The 22,660-nt window shown below is 51.5% G+C and overlaps 1 protein-coding gene and 1 pseudogene across 12 annotated transcripts in view; one reads left to right on the forward strand and one right to left on the reverse strand.

Annotated features, from left to right (window-relative positions):
- The first annotated feature begins 652 nt into the window (after positions 1–652).
- The window catches only part of FLYWCH1 (FLYWCH-type zinc finger 1), a 39,058-nt gene continuing 17,050 nt past the window's right edge, over positions 653–22,660 (forward strand). For 2 of the 12 annotated variants that reach the window (XM_054534636.2, XM_054534638.2), the window contains exons 1-6: positions 698–877; positions 2,864–2,977; positions 3,857–3,926; positions 18,338–18,431; positions 19,127–19,512; positions 19,895–20,374. In XM_054534636.2, the coding sequence (XP_054390611.1) occupies positions 19,200–19,512; positions 19,895–20,374 (793 nt within the window). In that variant the 5' untranslated portion in view covers positions 698–877; positions 2,864–2,977; positions 3,857–3,926; positions 18,338–18,431; positions 19,127–19,199. Of the gene's footprint in view, positions 878–1,091; positions 1,978–2,863; positions 2,978–3,856; positions 3,927–18,337; positions 18,432–19,126; positions 19,513–19,894; positions 20,375–22,660 lie in introns of those variants that run through there. The other 10 variants (XM_054534639.2, XM_063717525.1, XM_063717526.1 and 7 more) reach the window with 10 other exon arrangements.
- LOC129050902 (large ribosomal subunit protein uL23-like) lies at positions 11,858–12,436 on the reverse strand (annotated as a pseudogene).

Genomic DNA, 22,660 nt, shown 5'->3' on the forward strand with positions numbered 1-22,660 from the left:
ACGGGGTTTCACCATGTTGTCCACGCTGGTCTCGAACTCCTGACCTCAGGTGATCCACCCGCCTCGGCCTCCCAAAGTGCTGGGATTACAGGCGTGAGCCACCGCGCCCGGCCCAGGTATTTTTTTGTTGTTGTTGGCTTTCTGATGTAAGAAAGAACTGTCCCTTCTCCCCCGTTGACTTATTTCCATCAGTTTGGACTCGTATCGTAGTCAAGGTTATAATCCGTTGCTATCATTGTTTACTTGAATGTCACACTGGTTCCGCTCTGGGGTAGGGTCACTGGGGGCGTCAATGAGATGCATGAGAATCGCCTTCCCACGGGGTCAGGAAACTGACACGCCCAAGGGTGCATCTCAGCAAACGCTCCGCTTCCTGCGGGCAGCCTCACATACTGGGGACCGTCCTGAGGTCTCAATTAAGCGCCCCCTACTCCAGCCCCTTTACGCCAAGAGCGTCCTGTCCAGCTCCCCCATCCTAGCTCCGCCCCTGGACGCCTCCGTCCAGTCTCGGGATGGCCCCGCCTTTTCCGTGAGTTACGTCCCCGCCCCCATGCGCTGATAGGCCAGGCCTGCGGCTCGGCGCCGCGCAGGGAAGACCCGGAGGAGCGGATTTACCTAAGGAACGGGCCGCGCGGTCTTGTTGCGCATGCTCTGAAGGAGCCCGCCTGAGCGTTCCGCAAGGCCGGCTCCCCCGCGGGGTCGCGCGCGCGGTCACGGGGCTCGCTCCCGAGGGGCAGGTCGGGGCTGGGAGCGGGAGCCGGGGTCGGGGTGGCGGCGGCGGCCTGGGCCGCGAGGTCGACGCCCGCTGCTGCAGCGGCAGAGGCCGAAGGACCTGCCGCGGCTCTGTCGCCGGAGAGGGAGGGCCCCGCTGCCGTCGGTGAGGACAGGCCCCTGCGGGCGGGGAGAGTCCCGTGTCCCCGGCGTGGACGCGCCCCCAGCCCGGCTCTCCCGGGGGTCCCGAGGGCTGCGGGTGCCAGGGAGGGGGTCTGCGTCCCGGCCCTCAGGCAGCCTCCTGTGGGGTCTCCCGCGATTCCCTCCTTGCTCCTCGCCCCTCCATCCCCACCCCCCCGTCCCCTGGCCTAAGCCCGACACCCCCACATCAAGCATCCCCGCACTGGCCCGCGGTTCCCTGGCGGTGTCCGCCCCGCCCAGCGCTGCCTTCCTGGACCCGCAGCATCAGCCCCGTCCCACGGTTGCAGCTCAGGCGGTCCCAGTGACCTTGCAGTTTTGCGGCTCGGGACGCACCCCACTCCCGCTTCTGACCCGATAGATCTCCAGTGACGGCTTTCGAATTTTGTTGACCCACAGCCGACACTGAGAAATGCCTTTTACGCGTGTACTCTGTGCCTGTGGGTCTGGATGACTGAAGCACAAGTTTAAAGGGAGACGCTTGTTTAAGCTCACATGACGCAGCTGGATCTGTTCGGATTAAATTCCGTTCCATTCTCTTCCACCCCTTTCCAAAAGGCTGCTGCTAACCCATGGAGCCTGCACATAACGGGTCTGACGTAGTTGAAACCCTCGCTCTAAACCCTGCCTGTTGTTCCTTTATTCCTTGTACTGGGAGGAAGCTGGACTCCCATAGTCAGATAATCATGTGCAAACTCCAATTCCAAAGAAATGGCTTATTTTTATTTTCACATTTCTGCTTTCCAGGGCCAATATGCTTTCCAGGGCTTGATCTAGATTTCCTCGTGTGATTCTATCATGTTTGTCTTGTTCCTTTCCCAAGTGCTACTGGCGGGACGTGTGGAAGGAACGAGGCTGAGGTTGGGGCTAGATTGCGGAGCGTTTATGACGCCCAGCTGATGATGCACTAAGGCTGGAGATGGAGATGATTTAATTGGGGAGAGACATGCTGAAAGTTAAGCTTTAGGAAGAGTGGCTTGTCAGCACCCTATGTGGAGAATTGGAGTGGCTGCTTGCCAAAGCTGGCAAGATCGTTCAGAGGCTTTGGTTTAGGCTAAAGAGGTCGTGGTAAGGGATGATGTCCTGAGGTGGTGGGAGTGGAAAGGAGAGGGAAGATGGGTATATCAGGCATAAAGGGAGAGAGATTTGAGGACGTATTAGGCTATGGGAAGGAGTAAATAAACTTATAATAGAGGGTGATTGGGGAATACCGGGCTGGGGGGGGTCTCATTGGCCAAGCTCTCCCTTTCTTTGCCCTCTGATTTCTAAGTTGCTTTGGAGCTGTGGCTCTCGGGCAATTTTGTACCCCAGGGAACATGCTGCAGTGTTGATGGTCACAACGTGTGGTAGGGCATGACAGTGGGATCTGGCAGGTAGAGACCGGGGATGCTGCTGAACACTCCACGCTGGACAGGACAGCCGCCCACAGCAGAATCATCTGGCCCAAAATGTCAACGGTGCTGAGATTGTGAAGCTCATTTTTAGAGTAAATTTTAATTATCTGGGCATCTCTGCCACCTTCAACCTCTTGAGGAGGAATGTCTGTGTGCACCCACTGAGCGTGTGATGTCACTTTAGTGGTTCATGTCTGAGGCAAGTGCACCTCCAACGCTCATGGTTCAGTTGCGGGTAGGTGGGAGGTGGGTAGACATTGGAGTCATCCAGGAGCTTTTAAAAAAAAAATTGTAGAAATGGGGGGGCAGGTCTCAAACTCCTGGGCTCAAACAGTTCTCTCACCTGAGCCTCCCAAACTGCTGAGATGACAGGTGTGAGCCACCGTGCTACCGGCCCATTCAGAAGCTTTTTAAACAGAGGGCCTTCCCTCCTCCCGCTCCTATCACTCAGGACCCCTACTGCACCTGGATGCAGAACGCCTTGTTCTTGTGTAATGGTCGACAGGTCATGGAATAATTTCACTTGCAGTATTTCATTTGCCACTTTTCTTTCTTCACAGGTGAAACCAGCCCAGAGAAGTTACGGGATTTGCCCCTGGGTCTCCTGCCCAGCAAGCCAGCGCTGTGACCCAGGTGTGGGGGATGATGGTGAAACCTCTCACTCACATGTGAAGGTAATTCTGTTGCTCCATCAGCTGCCGACAGAGCCTCCTGGTTTTCGAGCCTTAGTGAATAGAGTTTGGACCCCTTGGTGTCTGAGAGACACCTGACAGCTGCTAACAAGTGACCCTTAGGTCTACACTGAGCCCTTGTGGTCACCAGCAGGACTGTAGTGTCCCAGCAGGCCATCTGGCATTGCATTCAAATTGCTTCGCACCCTCAATTCTGGGAGAAGGGGAGAGAGGATAAGAGAGTGATGCACCATGAACTGAGACTTTGGAGCTTTCCATGCAAATCTGCTGGCCTGTGCTCCATTCACTTAAGAAATCTGTACTGAGTGCAGCCAGGCATGGTGGTTCACGTCTGTAATCCCAGCACTTTGGGAGACTGAGGTGGGCAGATCACCAGAGGTCAGGAGTTTGAGACCAGCCTGGCTAACATGGTGAAACCCTGTCTCTACTAAAAATACAAAAAATTTAGCTGGGTGTGGTGGTGCACACCTGTAATCCCAGCTACTCAGGACCCTGAGGAGCAGAATCGCTTGAACCTGGTTCAAGGATTCAGTGGAGGTTGCAGTGAGCCAGGATTGAGCCACTGCACTCCAGCCTGGGTGACAGAGTGAGACTCTGTCTCAAAAAAAAAAAAAAATTTGTACTGAATGAAGATTGAACATTACAAAAGAAACACATTAGGGCCCCTGTATCTACTGCAAAACAATGGGTATCTGCTGTAAAAAAAAAAAAAAAAAAAAAGCACTTAAACTAGAGTAACAAAAGTTTCTCATTTTTATTAAATGAGAAATTTATTAAATTTATTAAATATAATATAAATGTATTAAAATATACTCATTTTTATTACATGCACTGAAATTTTTTTTTTTTTTCCTGAGACAGAGTCTCATTTTGTTGCCTAGGCTGGAGTGCATTGGTGCGATCTTGGCTCACTGCAACCTCCATCTCCCAGGTAGGTTCAATCAGTTCTGCCTCAGCCTCCTGAGCAGCTGGAATTACAGGCATGCACCACACCCGACTAATTTTTTTGTATTTTTAGTAGAGACAGGGTTTTACCATGTTGGCCAGGCGGTAAACTGGGATTACAGGCCTGTGCCACCAAGCCCAGCTAATTCTTGTATTTTTAGTAGAGACAGGGTTTCACCACGTTGGCCAGGCTGGTCTAACATTCCTGAGCTCCAGCTTACTGGCTGTCTAACGGTAAGTAAAATCTTTAACATGTGTTTGCTTTATATGGGTATAAAAGAGTTGTATTTCCTTTGTTTTTGTCTAGGGCACTGTTTTCCAAACTGCTTAGTCATTGGTCCTAAAATCATTAGGTTCCAGTCAGCAATTTTAAAATTACATGGGCTGGTCACGGTGGCTCACACCTGTAATCCCAGCACTTTGAGAGGCCAAGGTGGGCAGATCACGGGAGGCAGAGGCAAGAGAATGGCTTGAGCCCGGTAATCGGAGGTTGCAGTGAGCTGACATCTAGCCACTGCTCTCCAGCCTGGGAGACAGAACAAGACTCTGTGTTGAGAGAAAAAAAAAAAAAGAGAATCCAAAGAAGAATCTAGAAGATTCTAGATCAGGAATATTGAAATGAATGTGCAAATGGAGGCAAAACTGGCCTCTTCTACAGTGGCCAAGGAAACATATCTTTGATTATAAGACTGATCTCATCATATTTGGCCTGATTATGTAGTGCAGCAATAGTGCTGATTCACCAGATAAGCCTACCTGAGTTTGCCTGCCTGGAAGTCTCCATAAGGAACCTTAGACTTTTTAATGTCTGTTGTTTCGGCCAGGTGCCGTGGCTCACACCTGTAATCCCAGCATTTTGGGAGGCAAAGACGGGCTGATCACTTGAGGTCAGAAGTTCGAGACCAGCCTGGCCAACATGATGAAACCTCATCTCTACTAAAAACAAAAGTTAGCTGGGCGTGTTGGTGCATGCCTGTAATCCCAGCTACTCAGGAAGCTGAGGCAGGATAATTATTTAACCTAGGAGGCAGAGGTTGCAGTGAGCTGAGATCATGCCACTGTACTCCAGCCTGGGCAACAGAGTGAGACTCCGTCTCAAAACAAAAATAGAGGCCAGGTGTGGTGGCTCACGCCTGTAATCCTGCACTTTGGGAGGCCGAGGCAGGCGGATCACAAGGTCAGGAGATAGAGACCATCCTGGCTAACATGGTGAAACCCCGTCTCTACTAACAAAATTCAAAAAATTATCCAGGCGTGGTGGCAGATGCCTGTAGTCTCAGCTACTCAGGAGGCTGAGGCAGGAGAATGGCGTGAACCCAGGAGGCAGAGCTTGCAGAGAGCCGAGATCGCACCACTGCACTCCAGCCTGGGCTACAGAGCAAGACTGTGTCTCAGAAAAAAAAAAAAAGCAAAACAAACAAAAACGAAAAAAGAAATAAAAAAATCTGTTGTTTGATATCCTGAGACACAGAAGGCAAGTCCAAGATGCCTTCTTCATCAGATTTTACCTGTGGTACTTAAAATTTGGGCAAATTCCTCTCTTCTTGAGGTTCCCCAAAATACCCCTAAGGTTCCTGAAACTTGTTAAATTGCTAATACTTTCAAAAAAGAAGAAATTGGCCGGACATGGTGGGTCACTCCTGTAATCCCAGCATTTTGGGAGGCCGAGGTGGGTGGATCATGAGGTCAGGAGTTCGAGATCAGCTTGGACAACATGGTGAAACCCCATCTCTAGTAAAAAAAAATACAAAAATTAGCCAGGTGTGGTAGCGTGCACCTGTAATCCCAGCTACTTGGGAGGCTGAGGCAGGAGAATCGCTTGAAACCAGAAGGCGGAGGTTGCAGTAAGCCGAGATCATGCCACTGCACTCCAGCCTAGGTGAAAGAGCAAAACTCTGTCTCAAAAATAAAAAAAGAAAAAAAAAATTTAAAAAAAAGCCATGACTTTCCCAATGATACAAAGTAAGCCTGTTAATAATTTTTTTTTTTTTTTTTGAGATGGAGTTTCGCTCTTGTCACCCAGGCTGGAGTGCAATGGTGGGATCTCCGCTCACTGCAACTTCCACCTCCCAGGTACAAGCGATTTTTCTCCCTCAGCCTCAGCCTCCTGAGTAGCTGGGGTTACAGGCATGTGCCACCACGCCCAGCTAGTTGTTGTTGTTGTTTTTTGAGACAGAGTCTTGCTCTGTCACCCAGGCTGGAGTGCAGTGGCGTGATCTCGGCTCACCGCAACCTCTGCCTCCTGCGTTCAAGTGATTCTCCTGCCTCAGCCTTCCGAGTAGCAGGGATTACAGGCGACTGCCACCACGCCCAGCTAATTTTTTGGTGTTTTTAGTAGAGACGCGGTTTCACCATGTTGGCCAGGCTGGTCTTGAACTCCTGACCTAGTGATCCACCCACCTCAGCCTCCCAAAGTGCTGGGATTACAGGTGTGAGCCACTGCGCCCGGCTAGTTTTTGTATTTTTAGTAGAGACGGGGTTTTGCCATATTGGCCTGGCTGGTCTCCAACTCCTGGCCTCAGGTGATCCACCTGCCTCCCAAAGTGCAAGGATTACAGGCATAAACTACTGCGTCTGACTTTTTTTTTTTCTTTTTGAGATGGAGTTTCACTTTTGTTGCCCAGGCTAGAGTGCAATGGTGGGATCTCGGCTCGCTGCAACCTCCACCGCCCGGGTACAAGCAATTCGCCTGCCTCAGCCTCCCGAGTAGCTGGGATTACAGGCACCCACCACGACGCCCGGCTAATTTTGTATTTTTAGTAGAGACAGGGTTTTGCCATGTTGATCAGGCTGGTCTCGAACTTCTGTCCTCAGGTGATCTGCCTATCTCAGCCTCCGAAAGTGCTGGGATTACAGGTGTGAGCCACCATGCCTGGCTGTTAATGATTTTATGTGACATTAATGAGGAAACCTGTATGATATTAAAGATTAAATGAGATGATGTAGATAAAATACTTGAGGTATTTTAGTGCCCAGCACAAAGCAAACCTCAGGTGTTTCTTAGGTTCGTCACTTAGCTGCAGTCTTCTGTTTCCCAAGGGCATCTATTCTAGTGTTTGTCAAAGTCTAGTTCATAGGCTATCAGTATCAGGAGGATTTGTGAAAAATCTAGATTCTTGTTCCTCCCTCTTCTTTTGGCCTCCCTCTTCCCCTCCCCGATCCTCTTCCCACCCCCCAAAATCTGGAGTCTTTTTTTTCCCCCGAGAGATGGAGTCTCACTCTGTTGCCCAGGCTGGAGTACAGTGGCACGATCTTGGCTCACTGCAACCTCCACTTCCCGGGTTCAAGCAATTCTCCCTGCCTCAGCCTCCTGAGTAGCTGGGATTACAAGTGCCCACCACCATGCCCAGGTAATTTTTGTATTTTTTAGAAGAGATGGGGTTTTGCCATGTTGGCCAGGCTTGTCTTGAACTCCTGACCTCAGGTGATCTACCCGCCTTGGCCTCCCAAAGTGCTGGAATTAGAGGCGTGTGCCACCATGCCTGGCTTTGGATTCTTTTTTTTTTTTTTGAGACGGAGTCTCACTCTGTCGCCCAGGCTGCAGTGCAGTGGTGCAATCTCGGCTCACTGCAAGCTCGCCTCCCAGGCTCACACCATTCTCCTGCCTCAACCTCCTGAGTATCTGGGACTACAGACACCCGCCACCGTGCCCGGCTAATTTTTTTGTATTTTTAGTAGAGACGGGGTTTCACAGTGTTAGCCAGGATGGTCTCGATCTCCTGATCTCATGATCCACCTGCCTCGGCCTCCCAAAGTGCTGGGATTACAGGCGTGAGTCCCTGCGCCCGGCTTTTTTTTTTTTTTTTTTTTTGATAGGGAGTTTTGCTCTTGTTGCCCAGGCTGGAGTGCAATGGCGCGATCTTGGCTTACTGCAACCTCCACCTCCCGGTTTCGAGCGATTCTCCTGCCTCAGCCTCCTGAATAGCTGGGATTACAGGCATGCACCACCATGCCCATCTAATTTTTGTATTTTTAGTAGAGACAGAGTTTCTCCATGTTAGTCAGGCTGGTCTCAAACTCCCGACCTCAGGTGATCCGCCTGCCTCGGCCTCCCAAAGTGCTGGGATTAGAGGCGTGAGCCACCATGCCTGGCCTTAAATGTTTTTAAGTTATAAACATGTAAAATAAAATTCACCAATGAATAACAGATATGACCAGAATAGAAAGGAAATAGGAGGAAAGACCAGTGGATTGAGGGCTAGAAGGTAGTGTCTTGTCCAAGTAATATTTTGGTCTTTTTTTGGAAACAAAAACTTGTTTAGAAAGATAGTCTTTACTGAATTTGTTAATTGGATTTTGCTTCTTTTTTTTTTTCTTTTTTGAGGCAGAGTCTCCCTCTTTTTCCCAAGCTGGAGTGCAGTGGCATGATCTCGGCTCACTGCAACCTCCAAAGCAATTCTTCTGCCTCAGCCTCCCAAGTAGCTGAGATTACAGGTGCTCACCATCACTCCTGACTAATCTTTTGTATTTTAGTAGATGTTAGCCAGGATGGTCTCGATCTCCTGACCTTGTGATCCACCCGCCTCAGCCTCCCAAAGTGCTGGGATTACAGGCGTGAGCCACCGCACCCAGCCGCTCTCTTATATATGATTTATTCATTTGTTTTAATTTTTTGTTTCTTTTTTTTTTTTTTTTTTTGAGACAGAGTCTTGCTCTGTCTCCCAGGCTGGAGTGCAGTGGTATGGTCTCGGCTCACTGCAACCTCTGCCCCCTCTGCCCCCTGGGTTCAAGCGATTCTCCTGCCTCAGCCTCCCGAGTAGCTGGAGTAGCTGGGACTACAGGCACGCGCCACCACACCCAGCTAATTTTTGTATTTTTAGTAGAGACGGGGTTTCACCATGTTTCCCAGGCAGGATGGTCTCGATCTCTTGATCTCGTGATCCGCCCGCCTTGGCCTCCCGAAATGCTGGGATTAGAGGCGTGAGCCACCGCGCCTGGCCTATTTTTTGTTTCTTGAGATGGGTTCTTGTGATGTTGCTCAGATTGGCTTCAAACTCCTGGGCTCAAGCCATTTTCCTGCCACAACCTCCCAAGTAGCTGGGACTACAAATACGCACCACCACGCCCAGCTCTAAGTACTACTTTTTGTAAATATAACATTTTGGAAGTCCTCTTGAATTTTTTTTCCAACTTGGAAAAATTTCCAAACTCTTGTTTGAAAACATTGCCACCCGTGTAATTTTACCAAGGCAATAGGAACATTTCAGGAGCAACACCACCATCTTGTGGCCATGTCGAGTATTGCTTCTGAGGATTTAAATTTGCGCTTCCCCGTCCACGGGTGGTCCCGCCTTATGGAAAGACTCCAGGTGGCCTCTGGTGGGGGCTTCCTGCTATCCAGAGGGATACAGTAGCAGACATGATTGAACGCAGTGTGTGCTACAGAAAAGGAAGCGCCTTAAAGGCATTAATTCAACAATGGAAGTAGTTGTGCATTTGAGTGTCAGGATTGGGGTAATTTACTAGTATTATAGTCTTAACATTCTGAAATCGTTTCTATATATTTTTAGAATATGATATTAGAACTTAGAAAATTTCAAAACATATAATGCATGCCACCCCTTCTTTGATGAGTAAACCAAACCCAAGAACAAGAAGCTTTTGCTGTTTAGTAGAGCACCTGTAATCCCAGCACTTTAGGAGGCGGGTAGGTAACTAGAGGCCAGGAGTTCGAGAGCAGCCTGGCCAAAATGGTGAAACTCCGTCTCTACTAAAAATACAAAACAAAATTTAGCCATGTATGGTTTCAGGTACCTATAATCCCAGCTACTCAGGAGGCTGTGGCCTGAGAATCGCTTGACCCAGGAGGCGGAGGTTGCAGTGAGCTAAGATCACGCCACTGCACTCCAGCCTGGGTGGCAGTGAGACTCTGTCTTAAAAAAAAAAAAAAAAAAAAACTTTTTCACCAAGAGACCCTTGGAATCTGAGTCATTCCAACCATTGTTTTTTTTGTTTGTTTTTGTTTTTTCGAGATGGAGTTTTGCTCTTGTTGCCCAGGCTGGGAGGCCTCAGCCTCCCAAGTAGCTGGGATGACAGGCATGTGCCACCATGCCCAGCTAATTTTGTATTTTTAGTGGAGACGGGGTTTCTCCATGTTGGTCGGGCTGGTCTCAAACTCCCAACCTCAGGTGATCTGCCCGCCTTGGCCTCCCAAAGTGCTAGGATTACAGACGTGAGCCACCACGCCTGGCCTTTTTTTTTTTTTTTTTTTTTCTTCGAGACAGAGTCTCACTCTGTCGCCCAGGCTGGAGTGCAGTGGCGCGATCTCAGCTCACTGCAGCCTCCGCCTCCTGGGTTCAAGTGATTCTTCTGCCTCAGCTTTCCGAGTAGCTGGGACTACAGGCGCCCGCCACCACGCCCAGCTAATTTTCTGTATTTTTAGTAGAGACGGGGTTTCACGGTGTTAGCCTGGATGGTCTCGCTCTGCTGACCTCGTGATCTGCCCACCTCGGCCTCCCAAAGTGCTGGGATTACAGGCATGAGCTACCGTGCCCAGACAGGGATTGTTTTTCAATAACTTTCCTGAGATATAATTCACATACCATATGATTTCTCCATCTAAAGTCTACAATTCATTGCTTTTAATATATTCAGAAAGCTGTCCAAGCATCACCACCATCAATTTTAGGACTTTTTTTTTTTTTTTTTCCGCTTCTAAAGCCAGAGGGAGGATGGATGCTCCCTTTCTCTGCACAGGGAAGAGGGTGAGAAGAGCTTATAGAGGCATCCATCCTGTGCTTGGCAGGCTGAGGTGGGAGGATCGCTTGATCCCAGGAGTTCAAAACCAACCTGGAAATATAGCAAGACCCTGTCGTTACCAAAAAAAATTTTTTTTATTTAATTAAAAAACCAGGCTGGGCAACCTGGCAAAACCCCGTCTCTACAAAGAATACAGAAATTAACCGGGCATGGTAGTGTGCGCCTGTGGTCCCAGCTACTCTGGAGGCTGAGGTGGGAAGATGGCTTGAGCAACCTGGGAGGCAGAGGCTGCAGTGATCACGCCCACCACACTCCGGTTCAGGCCATAGTGAAATCCTGCCACTAAAATAAAAAGTAAAAGATACTCATTCTGGCAGGGCGTGGTGGCTCACACCTGTAATCCCAGCACTTTGGGAGGCCAAGACAAGCAGATCATGAGGTCAGAAGTTTGAGACCATCCTGGCCAATATGGTGAAACCCCATCTCTACTAAAAAATACAAAAATTTGCTGGGTGTGGTGGCACACGCCTGTAGTCCCAGCTACTCAGGAGGCTGAGGCGGGAGAATCACTTGAACCTGGGAGGCAGAGGTTGCAGTGAACTGAGATTGTGCCACTGCACTCCTGCCTGGGCAACTGGGTGACAGAGTTAAAAAAAAAGTCCATCTTAAATGAGTACATTTGGAATCAGATAAAAATCATATTCTGAATCATGGCGGGATAACTTTAGCTACTAGAAAATCTACCTTGTAGGGAGAACCTTATTCACTGATAATATTAGGGAAATGGGGTGTTTTGTGTATAGTTTGTTACAGATGGCTCGTGTGTGTGTGTGTGTGGTTAAATATACATGACGTAAAATTTACCATATTCGTCATTCATGTAAATTGCATCCTACAACCCTTGGTCTTTGTGAGCAGCTGCTCTCCCTGAGCCTCGATGTTGAAGTATCCAGGTCAGCGGTTCACGTTCATTGTTCAGTCGTCCCCACCGTCCATCTCCAGAAACTTTTCATCTTCCCCAACGGCTGCTCTGTGCCCATGAAACACTGGCTCCTCATCCTCCGGCCCCTGGCATCCCCATTCTACTTTCTTTCCCCATGAGTTTGCCCTGGGGACCTCATACAAGTGGAATCAGACAGTGTCCTGGCATGTCGTATGTTGGAGATTTTTTTTTTATGGTGAAAAGATATACATATATTTTGAATTAGCCAGCCGGACTTGGTTTAGATTATCTCCATTTTGTTGGCAACACCCAAAGCATCGTGATCAGGAGCCGGTGGAACATGTGCCTTCTTCTCTCCATCAGGCCCAGTCAGGGTGTTGACCTTGGCCACATCCATGTCACAGAGTTCTTCACAGCCTGTTTGATCTGATGCTTCTTGGCTTTAACATCCACAGTGAACACAAGTGTGTTGTTGTCCTCTGTCTTCTTCATGGCCGACTCAGTGGTCAGTGGAAAACTGATGATCGCATAGAGGTCAAGCTTGTTTCTCCTGGGGGCGCTCTTCCGAGGATATTGGGGCTGCCTCTGGAGTCGCAGTGTCTTGGGCTGCCAGAAGGCGGGTGACGTGCGGATCTTTTTTTTTTGTGGCTGTTGTGGGTTCTTTTTTTTTGTGGCTGTTGTGGGTTCTTTTTTTGTGTGGCTGTTGTGGGTTCTTTTTTTGTGTGGCTGTTGTGCGGTTCTTTTTTTGTGTGGCTGTGGACGCCTTTCAACTCTGCCTTCTTGGCCTTTAAAGCCTTTGCTTTGGCTTCAGCTTTACAAGGGGCAGGAACTCCCTTCTTCGCTTTCGGCGCCATCTTGTGAAGAGGCTGTTTTATGTTTATTTTTATTTTTGAGATGGAGCCTCGCTCTGTCGCCCAGGCTGGACGTGCAGTGGTGCGATCTCTGCTCACTGCAACCTCCGCCTTCTGGTTCAAGCGATTCTCCTGCCTCAGCCTCTCGAGTAGTTGGGATTAGAGGCGTCTGCCACCACGCCCAGCTAATTTTTGTATTTTTAGTAGAGATGGGCTTACCTATGTTGGCCAGGCTGGTCTTGAACTCCTGACCTCAGGTGATCCGCCCGCCTTGGCCTCCCAAAGTGCTGGGATGACAGGCGTGAGCCACAGCGCCCGGGCAGTGCAGATGTTTTAAAATGCGTAATTCTCCTTTGCTGTCCCTTTTACTTCATATTTTTGTTTCCCTCGTTACAATCCCTTTATATGCACCCATCTGGGGGATGTGGTGTTTGTGTGGCACAGCATATGGCACCCTGGAGCTCACAAATGGTTTTATGTCAGATATTTCATAACCGTTTGCATTATTCCATCTATTAAAAAGCCAGAATCGGCCCGGCGTAGTGGCTCACACCTATAATCCCCGCACTTTGGAAGGCTGAGGCGAGTGGATCACTTGAGGTCACGAGTTCGAGACCAGCCTGACCAACATGGTGAAACCTCATCTCTACCAAAAAATACAAAAATTAGCCAGGCATGTTGGCAGGCACCTGTAATCGCAGCTACTTGGGAGTCTGAGGCAGGAGAATAGCTTGAAACTCAGGAGGTGGAGGTTGCATTGAGCTGAGATTGTGCCACTGCACTTAGCCTGGGCAACAGAGAGACCCTGTCTCAAAAAGGTAAAAAGCTGGCCGGGTGTGGTGACTCAAGCCTGTAATCCCAGCACTTTGGGAGGCCGAGGCAGGCAGATCACGAGGTCAGGAGATCAAGACCATCCTGGCTAACACCGTGAAACCCCGTCTCTACTAAAAATACAAAAAATTAGCCGCGTGTGGTGGCGGGTGCCTGTAGTCCCAGCTACTCGGGAGGCTGAGGCAGGAAAATGGCGTAAACACGGGAGGCAGAGCTTGCAGTGAGCTGAGATCCGAGCACTGCACTCCAGCCTGGGTGACAGAGCGAGACTCCATCTCAAAAAAAAAAAAAAAAAAAAGTAAAAAGCCAGAACCCACTAGAGTCACTTACTTGCCAAGCTTATCAGCTATTGCTGTGTAGCATACGACCCATGATCTTACTGGCTTAAAATAATAGGAGTTCCCCAATGATCAGGGTTCTGTGGGGTTCCCAGGCTCCTTCATGTCTGCAGGCAGCTAAGAGACTGCTGGGCTGGAGGGTACAAGGTGGTTTCCCTGAACGTGGCCGTGCTCTGCACGTGGCCTCTCCTACAGCTGCCTTCCCTGCAGACTCAGGGCCCTGGCCCGTGAGGCATGGGAACGTGTACCCTGTGCTCCTGCCACGCTGTTGGTCACGCAACCCCCCCAGGCCAGTGAAGGTTCAGGCGGGTGGAGACAGAGCCCGGTTGCCAAGGGGCCTGTGGACTTTAACGGGCGGAGTGGTGGTGAGTCAGCATCTACTATCCAAGAGCCTAAACGGGCAAGAGTGGGAACGGGTCTTCAGCCTTCCACAAGCCGGCAGCCAGGGCCTTTTCTTGTATTGGAACTTCTTCCAGATCTGTTGAAGCACATGGGTCTTGGAAGCCCTTTAAACAGAAGTGGGAAGTGTTCGCCAGAGGACTGCGCTCTCTCCTGTCACCTCCTGTGACTCGGGTACAGCTCATGGGAATGTGGGGCTTTCCTTGTCAGGCCAAGCTTGACGCAGTCCCCACCTTCACTCGGACGGCCTGGGACGAGGCCCCTGCCCGCCTGCACTCCCATGGCACAGCAGCGTCCTGCAGGACCAGCTGGCGGGGTGAACAGTGTGCGAGTCACTGTGCCGGCCTGCATAGTCTGGGGGGGCCTCTGTCAGGAGCGACCTGGCGTCCCCATGCCTCGCCCTGGCTGGGAGGGAGTCCACAGGGAGGCTGGGAAGCACGGCAGTTCTCAGGGAGGTGCCTGACCTCCCCAGGAACAACGGGGACTTTCTCCAGAGGGTGGGGGCCTCGCGGGACCTGGGCTGGGGGGACCCAGGGAGGGTGCAGGGTCAGGGAACCGCCACGTCTATCGTCCATCCATTCCCATACATCCCCGTTCATCCTGTCCTGCCTCGTCCTGCCCTCATCCTCATCCTTCCTGGTTTAGCCTCACCTGGTCCCACCCAGTCCCATCCAGTCCCACCCAGTCCCACTCAGTCCCACCCAGTCCCACCCAGTCCCACTCAGTCCCACCCAGTCCCACCCAGTCCCACCCAGTCCCATCCAGTCCCACCCAGACCCACCCAGTCCCATTCAATCCCACTCAGTCCCACCCAGTCCCACCCAGTCCCACCCAGTCCCATTCAATCCCACTCAGTCCCACCCAGACCCACCCAGTCCCATTCAATCCCACTCAATCCCACCCAGTCCCACCCAGTCCCACCCAGACCCACCCAGACCCACCCAGTCCCACCCAGTCCCATCCAGTCCCACCCAGTCCCATCCAGTCCCACTCAGTCCCATTCAGTCCCACTCATCCCCGTTCATCCCTGGAGCGCAGAGCGAGGGAGCGGGAGGGGCGGGCTGCCGGTAGAAGGACTTGCGCCCAGGCCAATCAGCACTCGCGGGGGTGGGGTGGGGGTACGGGGCTTCCCGCCCTAACCTTTTCCTGCCTGGAGCCGCTCTGCTCGGGAGGCGCCTGCGAAGTTAGCTGGGGTTGCCCCTGCACCTCGTGTCACCCTGTGGGGCGGCATGAGTAGGCCCAGAAGGACGGCATGGAGGAACAGGCTGGGCCGGGGCTGGGGGAGGTGTGGTGGGACTGGCCCTCCTGGTACCTGTGATTTCCTGGGGACCGGGCCTTAATGGAGTTAAGGAGCCGACCAGGCCTTCGGGAGTGGAATGTGGGGCCCCAGGCCAGGGAACTTTGGATCAAAGTGGGCGACCAGTGGGAATTGGAGCTGCAACATGTGAGGTGGGGGTGAGGACGCTAAAAATGTCAGGGACTGCAGTCTCGATTCCAGGCTGAGAGGTGGGAAAGACCCCACCATCTGCCCATACTCAGTTGCCCCAAGAAAGTCCCACCCCACACCATGACTGCCACTGACTGCCCCCAGGCCCCTGCCCCGGCCCTGCTGGGTTCCCGGTTATCTGCCCTTTCTGCCTCTCCAGGCTGGAACCCGTGGTGACCACAGGATTAAGTTAGAGCCTGTATAGAAAATTTAATTATGCTGTTTCAAACAATAGAACAATTCTGCCAATGGTTTCCAGAACAAGGAACTTTAGATCTAAAGGATTGGGAAAAAATTGGCAAAGAATTAAAACAAGCAAATAGGGAAGGTAAAATCATCCCACTTACAGTATGGAATGATTGGGCCTTTATTAAAGCAGCTTTAGAACCGTTTCAAACAGGAGAAGATAGCGTTTCAGTTTCTGATGCCCCTGAAAGCTGTGTAATAAATAGATTGTGAAGAAGAGGCAGGGACAGAATTCCAGAAAGGAACGGAAAGTTCACATTGTAAATACGTAGCAGAGCCTGTAATGGCTCGGTCAATGCAAAATGTTGACTTAAACAAGTAAGGATTATTTGCCTCAGGGCCTGGGAAAAAATTCATGGACCCCGGAACCACCTGCTCGTCTTTTAATTCAATTAGACATGGCTCTAAAGAGCCCTACCCTGACCTTGTGGCAAGATTGCAAGATGCTGCTCAAAAATCTATTACAGATGATAACACCCAAAAGGTTATTGTAGAATTAATGGCCTATGAAAATGCAAATCCGGAATGTCAACTGGCCATAAAGCCATGTTGAATACAATCAATTACAGGAGGTAATACATCCTGAATCATCAAAATTGGGGGGAAAAGCTCCAGAATTACTGGGGCCATCAGAGTCTAAACCACAATGGCCAGCTTCTCCTCCCGTGGTTCAGATACCTGTAACATTACAACCTCAAATGCAGGTTAGACAAGTACAAACCCCAAGAGAATATCAAATAGAAAAGGATAGTCTCTATCTCGGTAATGCCAATCCAGATACAGTATCCACAATATCAGCCAGTAGAAAATAAAACCCAACCGCCGTTAGCTTATCAATACTGGCTGCCAGCTGAGCTTCAGTATTGGCCGACTCCAGAGGTCCAATACAGACCTCAAGTGGTGTGTCCCGTGCCAAATTGCACGGCATCGTACAAGCAACCCATGGCGGTGGTGGCTAATCCATCAGCACCACAGGGTGCGGTGCTATGTCCTCAGCCGCCCACTATGAGACTTAATCCAACAGCCCACCTAGTGGACAAGGTAGCACACTAGACGCGGTCATTGATGAAGCTAGAAAACAGGGAGATCTTGAGGCGTGGCAGTTCCCCGTAATTTTACAACCGGTACTGGCCAGGGAAGGGGCTTCAGGAGGAGCACCTGCGGTGGCTAATGCTAGATATGAACGCTTCACCATGAAAATGTTAAAAGACATGAAGGAAGGAGTTAAACAATATGGACCCAACTCACCTTATATGAGAACATTATTAGATTCCATTGCTCCAGCAGGAGTTGATGTAGCTACAGAATATGTGAAGGCTTGTAATCGGATTGGAGGAGCCATGCATAAAGCTATCCTAACGGCTCCAGCAATGACTGGGGTTGCTTTAGGAAGACAAGTTAGAACATTTGGGGGAAATGTTATAATTGTGGCCAAATTGGTCATCTAAAAAAGAATTGCCCGGCTAGCTCAGTCAGTAGATCATGAGACTCTTAATCTCAGGGTCGTGGGTTCACACCCCATATTGGGTGCCAGGTGAAGGAGGCCTGCCCCTCCACACCTATGGGTATTTCTCGTCAGGTGGAGATGAGACTGAGAAAAGAAGACACAGAGACAAAGTATATAGAAAACAGTGGGCCCAGGAGATGGGCACTCAGTGTGCGAGGACCCGCATTGGTACTGGTCTCTGAGTTCCCTCAGTATTTATTGATGACTATTTTTACTATCTTGGCAAGGGGAGTGTGGCAGTGCAACAGGGTGATGGTGGGGAGAAGGTCAGCAGGGAAACGTGAGCAAAGGAATCTGTATCATGAAAAAGTTCAAGGAAAGGTACTGTGTCTGGATGTGCATGTGGGCCAGATTTATGTTTCACTTTACACAAACATCTCAGTGTAGCAAAGAGTAACAGCAGTATTGCTGCCAGCATATCTTGCCTCCAGCCACAGGGCGGTTTTCTCCTATCTCAGAATAGAACGAATGGTCGGTTTTACACCAAGACATTCCATCCCCAGGGATGAGCAGGAGACAGAAACCTTCCTCTTACCTCAACTGCAAAGAGGTTTCCCTCTTTCACTACTCCTCAGCACAGACCCTTCACAGGTGGCAGGCTGGGAGATGTAAGGTTTTTCCTTTCCCATGAGGCCATATCTCAGGCTGTCTCAGTGGGGGGAGACCTCGGACAATACCTAGGCTTTCTTGGGCGGAGGTCCCTGCGGCTTTCCACAGTGCATTGTGTCCCTGGTTAATGGAGAATGGCGATGACTTTTACCAAGCATACTGTCTGTAAGCATATTGTTCACAAGGCACATCCTGCACAGCCCTAAATCCATTAAACCTTGATTCAACACAGCACATGTTTCTGTGAGCACACTGTTGGGGTTAGTTACAGATTAACGGCATCTCAAAGCAGAACAATTTTTCTTAGTGCAGATCAAAATGGAGTTTCTTATGTCTTCCTTTCCTACATAGACGCAGTAACAATCTGATCTGTTTCTTTTCCCCACACGAAAAGCCGCACCCCACACCATGACTGCCACTGACTGCCCCCAGGCCCCCGCCCCAGCCCTGCGCTGGTTCCCCATTATCTGCCCTTTCTGCCTCTCCAGGCTGGAACCCGTGGTGACCTCAGGATTCTTCATGCACCACCACAGCCCCGTCCCCGACCAGCCGAGGCAGCAACAGCAACAGCTCCAGCACAAGGTGGCTGCCACTGTGGGGCCCTGGCATCTCCTGAAGTGGGGGTGGCCTGGGGCCTCCAGGCTAGGATAGGGACTGGGTCTGCCTGAGCCCAGAAAGGGCTTTCTGCCTCCCAGGCCGTGATGTGGCGCTGTCCTCTGGAAAGGGCTCTGCGTGCCAGGCCCACGTGCCTGAGACAGGTGCCTGGCGTCCAGGCGAAGCACATGGTTTCCAAAAAGGTCGTGACAAGTCCCTGGGCATCTGAGCAGAAACGGGTCTCAGCTTCCCACCTCTTCAGCCTCAGGTGTATCACAGGTGTCTGTGCATCACTATCCTCATCTATAACTGGGTCAATAAGAACATCCTGCCATCATAATGTAGGGGCTGGAGGAGGGACTGGAAATGCAGGTGGAAACCCTTTGTCCGTGCTCAGCATGTAGCTGAGCTCTTAGTCCATTAGTCACTCTGATGGCCCCTTGTGGAGGGTGTTTATTGTGCACATTTTCCAGATGGGGAAAGTGGGGTTGGATGGGGGTGACGTACCCAAGGCTGCCAGGAGAGGAACTGGCAGAGCAGAAGCCTAGTTCCATCAGGCCCCCCGCCAGCCTTGGCCCCAGTGAGCAGTGAGGCAGCCCCATCTGTCCCACCTCCCTCCCAGATCCACATCTAGAGCCCCCCAAGGGCTTCCTCCACTGACGGGATTTTGCTTCCTTCCTTAGGACGGAACCGCTGGACTCCAGATTCCTTGCTGGGTGCTGAGCGTGGCCTGAGGGACAGGCCCTGGGTCCCAGGATGCCCCTGCCCGGGCCCAGCGAGCAGGAGGGCGAGAGTGTAAAGGCCGGCCAGGAGCCATCCCCCGAGCCAGCCACAGACGTCCCGGCAGCCCCCAGGGAGTTCTCCAAACTGGTCCTGCTCACAGCCTCCAACCAAGATGAGGATGGGGTGCGATCCAAGCCCCAGGAAGTGCACTGCGTCCTGTCCCTGGAGATGGCTGGCCCCGCCACCCTCGCCACCACCTTGCAGATCCTGCCAGTTGAGGAGCAGGGAGGGGTGGTCCAGCCAGCCCTAGAGATGCCTGAACAGAAGTGCAGCAAGCTGGACACAGGTGAGGTGTGGCCTGCTGCCCCTGCCCAGCCACCCCGTGGGTTCCAGTGCTCCCAGCAGGCCCTGTACACCCCGCTTCGAGCATAGTGTCTTGTCCTTGCTCCAAGCTGAGCCTCTTGGTCTCTGATCCTGAGCCTGTCCCAGGCTGCTGTGATGATCACACTCAGGTACCAGGAGCTTATGGGAGTTGCAGTGATGTGCAGAATTCCTTCAGCTCCCTAAAAACATCCACTACCACCCCCAAAATCAAAACCAGCCCTGAGAGTCTGCAGGAGGAGAAGGCACCTGCCACACTCAGGACCCCCACGCCCTCCCTGGCTCTCTGTGCCTGCGACCTTGAGCTTTGCTCTAGGTTAGCTAACCCAGACTTTCCCTTCCCCCAGCAGCCCCTCAGTCCCTGGAGTTCCTGAGGACACCATTCGGGGGCCGCCTCCTGGTGCTGGAGTCCTTCCTGTACAAGCAGGAGAAGGCTGTTGGGGACAAGGTGTACTGGAAGTGCCGCCAGCATGCTGAGCTGGGTTGCCGGGGCCGGGCCATCACCCGAGGCCTGCGGGCCACCGTGATGCGGGGCCACTGCCACGCGCCTGATGAGCAAGGCCTGGAGGCCCGGCGCCAGAGGGAGAAACTGCCCAGCCTGGCCCTGCCAGAGCGCTTGGGAGAGCCCCAGGTTCCCGAGGGCCCTGGAGGCCGAGTGGAGGAGCCACTGGAGGGGGTGGGCCCGTGGCAGTGCCCTGATGAGGAGCCACAGCCAGAGCCCACTCCTGGGCTGGTGCTGAGCAAGCCAGCCCTGGGGGAGGATGAGGCACCCCGAGCCCTGTCACTGCTGAGCCTGCCGCCCAAGAAGCGCTCGATCCTGGGGCTGGGTGAGTACAATCCACTCCCCTGCCACGTCCACTTGGGGCAGGGGACCCAAGGGCCCTTCCTGAGCCCAGATAGAAATGTGGAGTCCTACAGGGTCTTTTAAAATGTACTCGAAGCTAAAATGACTTTTAAAAATATAAATGTGGCCAGGCACAGTGGCTCACGCCTGTAATCCCAGCTCTTTGGGAGGCCAAGGCGGACAGATCATGAGGTCAGGAGTTTGAGACCAGCCTGATCAACATGGTGAAACCCTGTGTCTACTAAAAATACAAAACTTAGCCAGGCATGCTGGCGCACACCTGTAATCCCAGCTACTCAAGAGGCTGAGGCAGGAGAATTGCTTGAACCCAGGAAGCAGAGGTTGCAGTGAGCCCAGATTGCTCCACTGTATTCCAGCCTGGTGACAGACCGAGACTCCATCTCAAAAAAAAAAAAAAAAAATTTTATATATATACACATATATATGTATATATATAGTGGCTCACGCCTGTAATCCCTACACTTTGGGAGGCCAAGGCAGGTGGATCACCTGAGGTCAGGAGTTCAAGACCAGCCTGACCAACATGGTGAAACCCCACCTCTACTGAAAATAAAAAATTAGCCGGGCGTAGTGGCGGATGCCTGTAATCCCAGCTATTCGGGATGCTGAGGCAAGAGAATCGGCTGGACCCAGGAGGCAGAAGTTGCAGTGAGCCAAGATTGCGCCATTGCACTCCAGACTGGGCAACAGAGCAAGACTCTGTCTTGGTAAAAAAAAAAAAAAAAAAAAAACAGAAAAAAAAATACATAAATGGGGGCTGGGCACAGTGGTCATGCCTATAATCCTAGCACTTTGGGAGGCTGGGGCAGGAGGATCGCTTGAGCCCAGGAGTTCAAGACCAGCCTGGCCAATATAGTGAGACCCCATATCTACAAAAAATCAGCCAGCTGTTGTGGTGTGTGCCTGTGGTCCCAACCACTTGGGAGACTGAGGTGGGAGGATCACTTAAGCTAGGGAGACTGAGGCTGCAGTGAGTTGGGATCATGCCACTGCCCTCCAGCCTGGACAAGAGACCTGGACCCTGTCTCAAAAAAAAAAAATCAGAATTTTATCTGGTTCCCAGGCGATTCTGGTGTCCATTAAATTCAGTAAAGACAGCTAGGCCGGGTGCAGTGGCTCACGCCTGTAATCTCAGCAGTTTGGCAGGCTGAGGTGGGTGGATCATGAGGTCAGGAGTTCAAGGCCAGCCTGGCCAACATAGTGAAACCCTGTCTCTACTAAAGATACAAAAAACTAGCCGGGTGAGGCTGGGCGCAGTGGCTCACGCCTGTAATCCCAGCGCTTTGGGAGGCCGAGGCGGGCGGATCACGAGGTCAGCAGATTGAGACCCTCTTGGCTAACACAGTGAAACCCTGTCTCTACTAAAAAAAAAAAAAAAAAAAAAATTAGCCAGGCAGGGTGGCGGGCGCCTGTATGTAGTCCCAGCTACTCAGGAGGCTGAGGCAGGAGAATGGCGTGAACCTGGGAGGCAGAGCTTGAAGGGGGCCGAGATGGCGCCACCACACTCCAGCCTGGGCGACGGGGCGCGATCTGTCTCAAAAAATAAAAAAAATGGCTGGTGGGAGAGTCTTGGGTTTGGGGTCCTACGTTCAAATTTCAACCCTGCCTGATGGTAGCTCTGTAGCCTCAGAAAATTGGCTTCATTTCTGGAGTTTCAGGAGCTTTATCCTAAGGTGGCTGTGATAACCTGGATTGTTGTGTAAGTTGCACATTTGGGGCTTGGCAAGTGGCAGATGGGAGTTCTGGCTGTTTTATTACCAGTAACTAGGGGATGGGCTCGGGTTCGACGTCCTGACACAGGCTTAAGGATCTGAGGTGGCCCCTGCCCTGGGCACCTGGGGCGGGAAGGGAGTGGCAGGGAACAGGGAGACTTATTTTTCACTGTGATCTTTTGGAACCATTTGAGTGTATTATACCTTGGGTGTTTTATTCAAAAATGGGTAGATTTTTTAAACAAACCCTAAAAAAAATATGAGCAGGAATGACAGAAAACAGAGGCCACTGAGTCCGAGTCGAGGTTGGCCCCTCCAGGTGTGACCTCGCTGCAACATTGAGCAGGCCTGAGCCGGGGTGACTTCACTGACTGCTAGAAGAGGAATGAGACTCCCCGCCGGGGCCTGAGCCGGGGCGACCTCACTGACTGCTAGGAGAGGAATGAGACTCCCCGCCGGGTCGCTTGGTGGTAGGGGTTCAGTGGGAATGGGTTTGGGGCCTCTGACATACCTGGCTCAGGACGCCAGGGTAAATT

This window comes from Pongo abelii, chromosome 18 (genome assembly GCF_028885655.2).
Source record: "Pongo abelii isolate AG06213 chromosome 18, NHGRI_mPonAbe1-v2.0_pri, whole genome shotgun sequence".
Taxonomy (NCBI): domain Eukaryota; kingdom Metazoa; phylum Chordata; class Mammalia; order Primates; family Hominidae; genus Pongo; species Pongo abelii.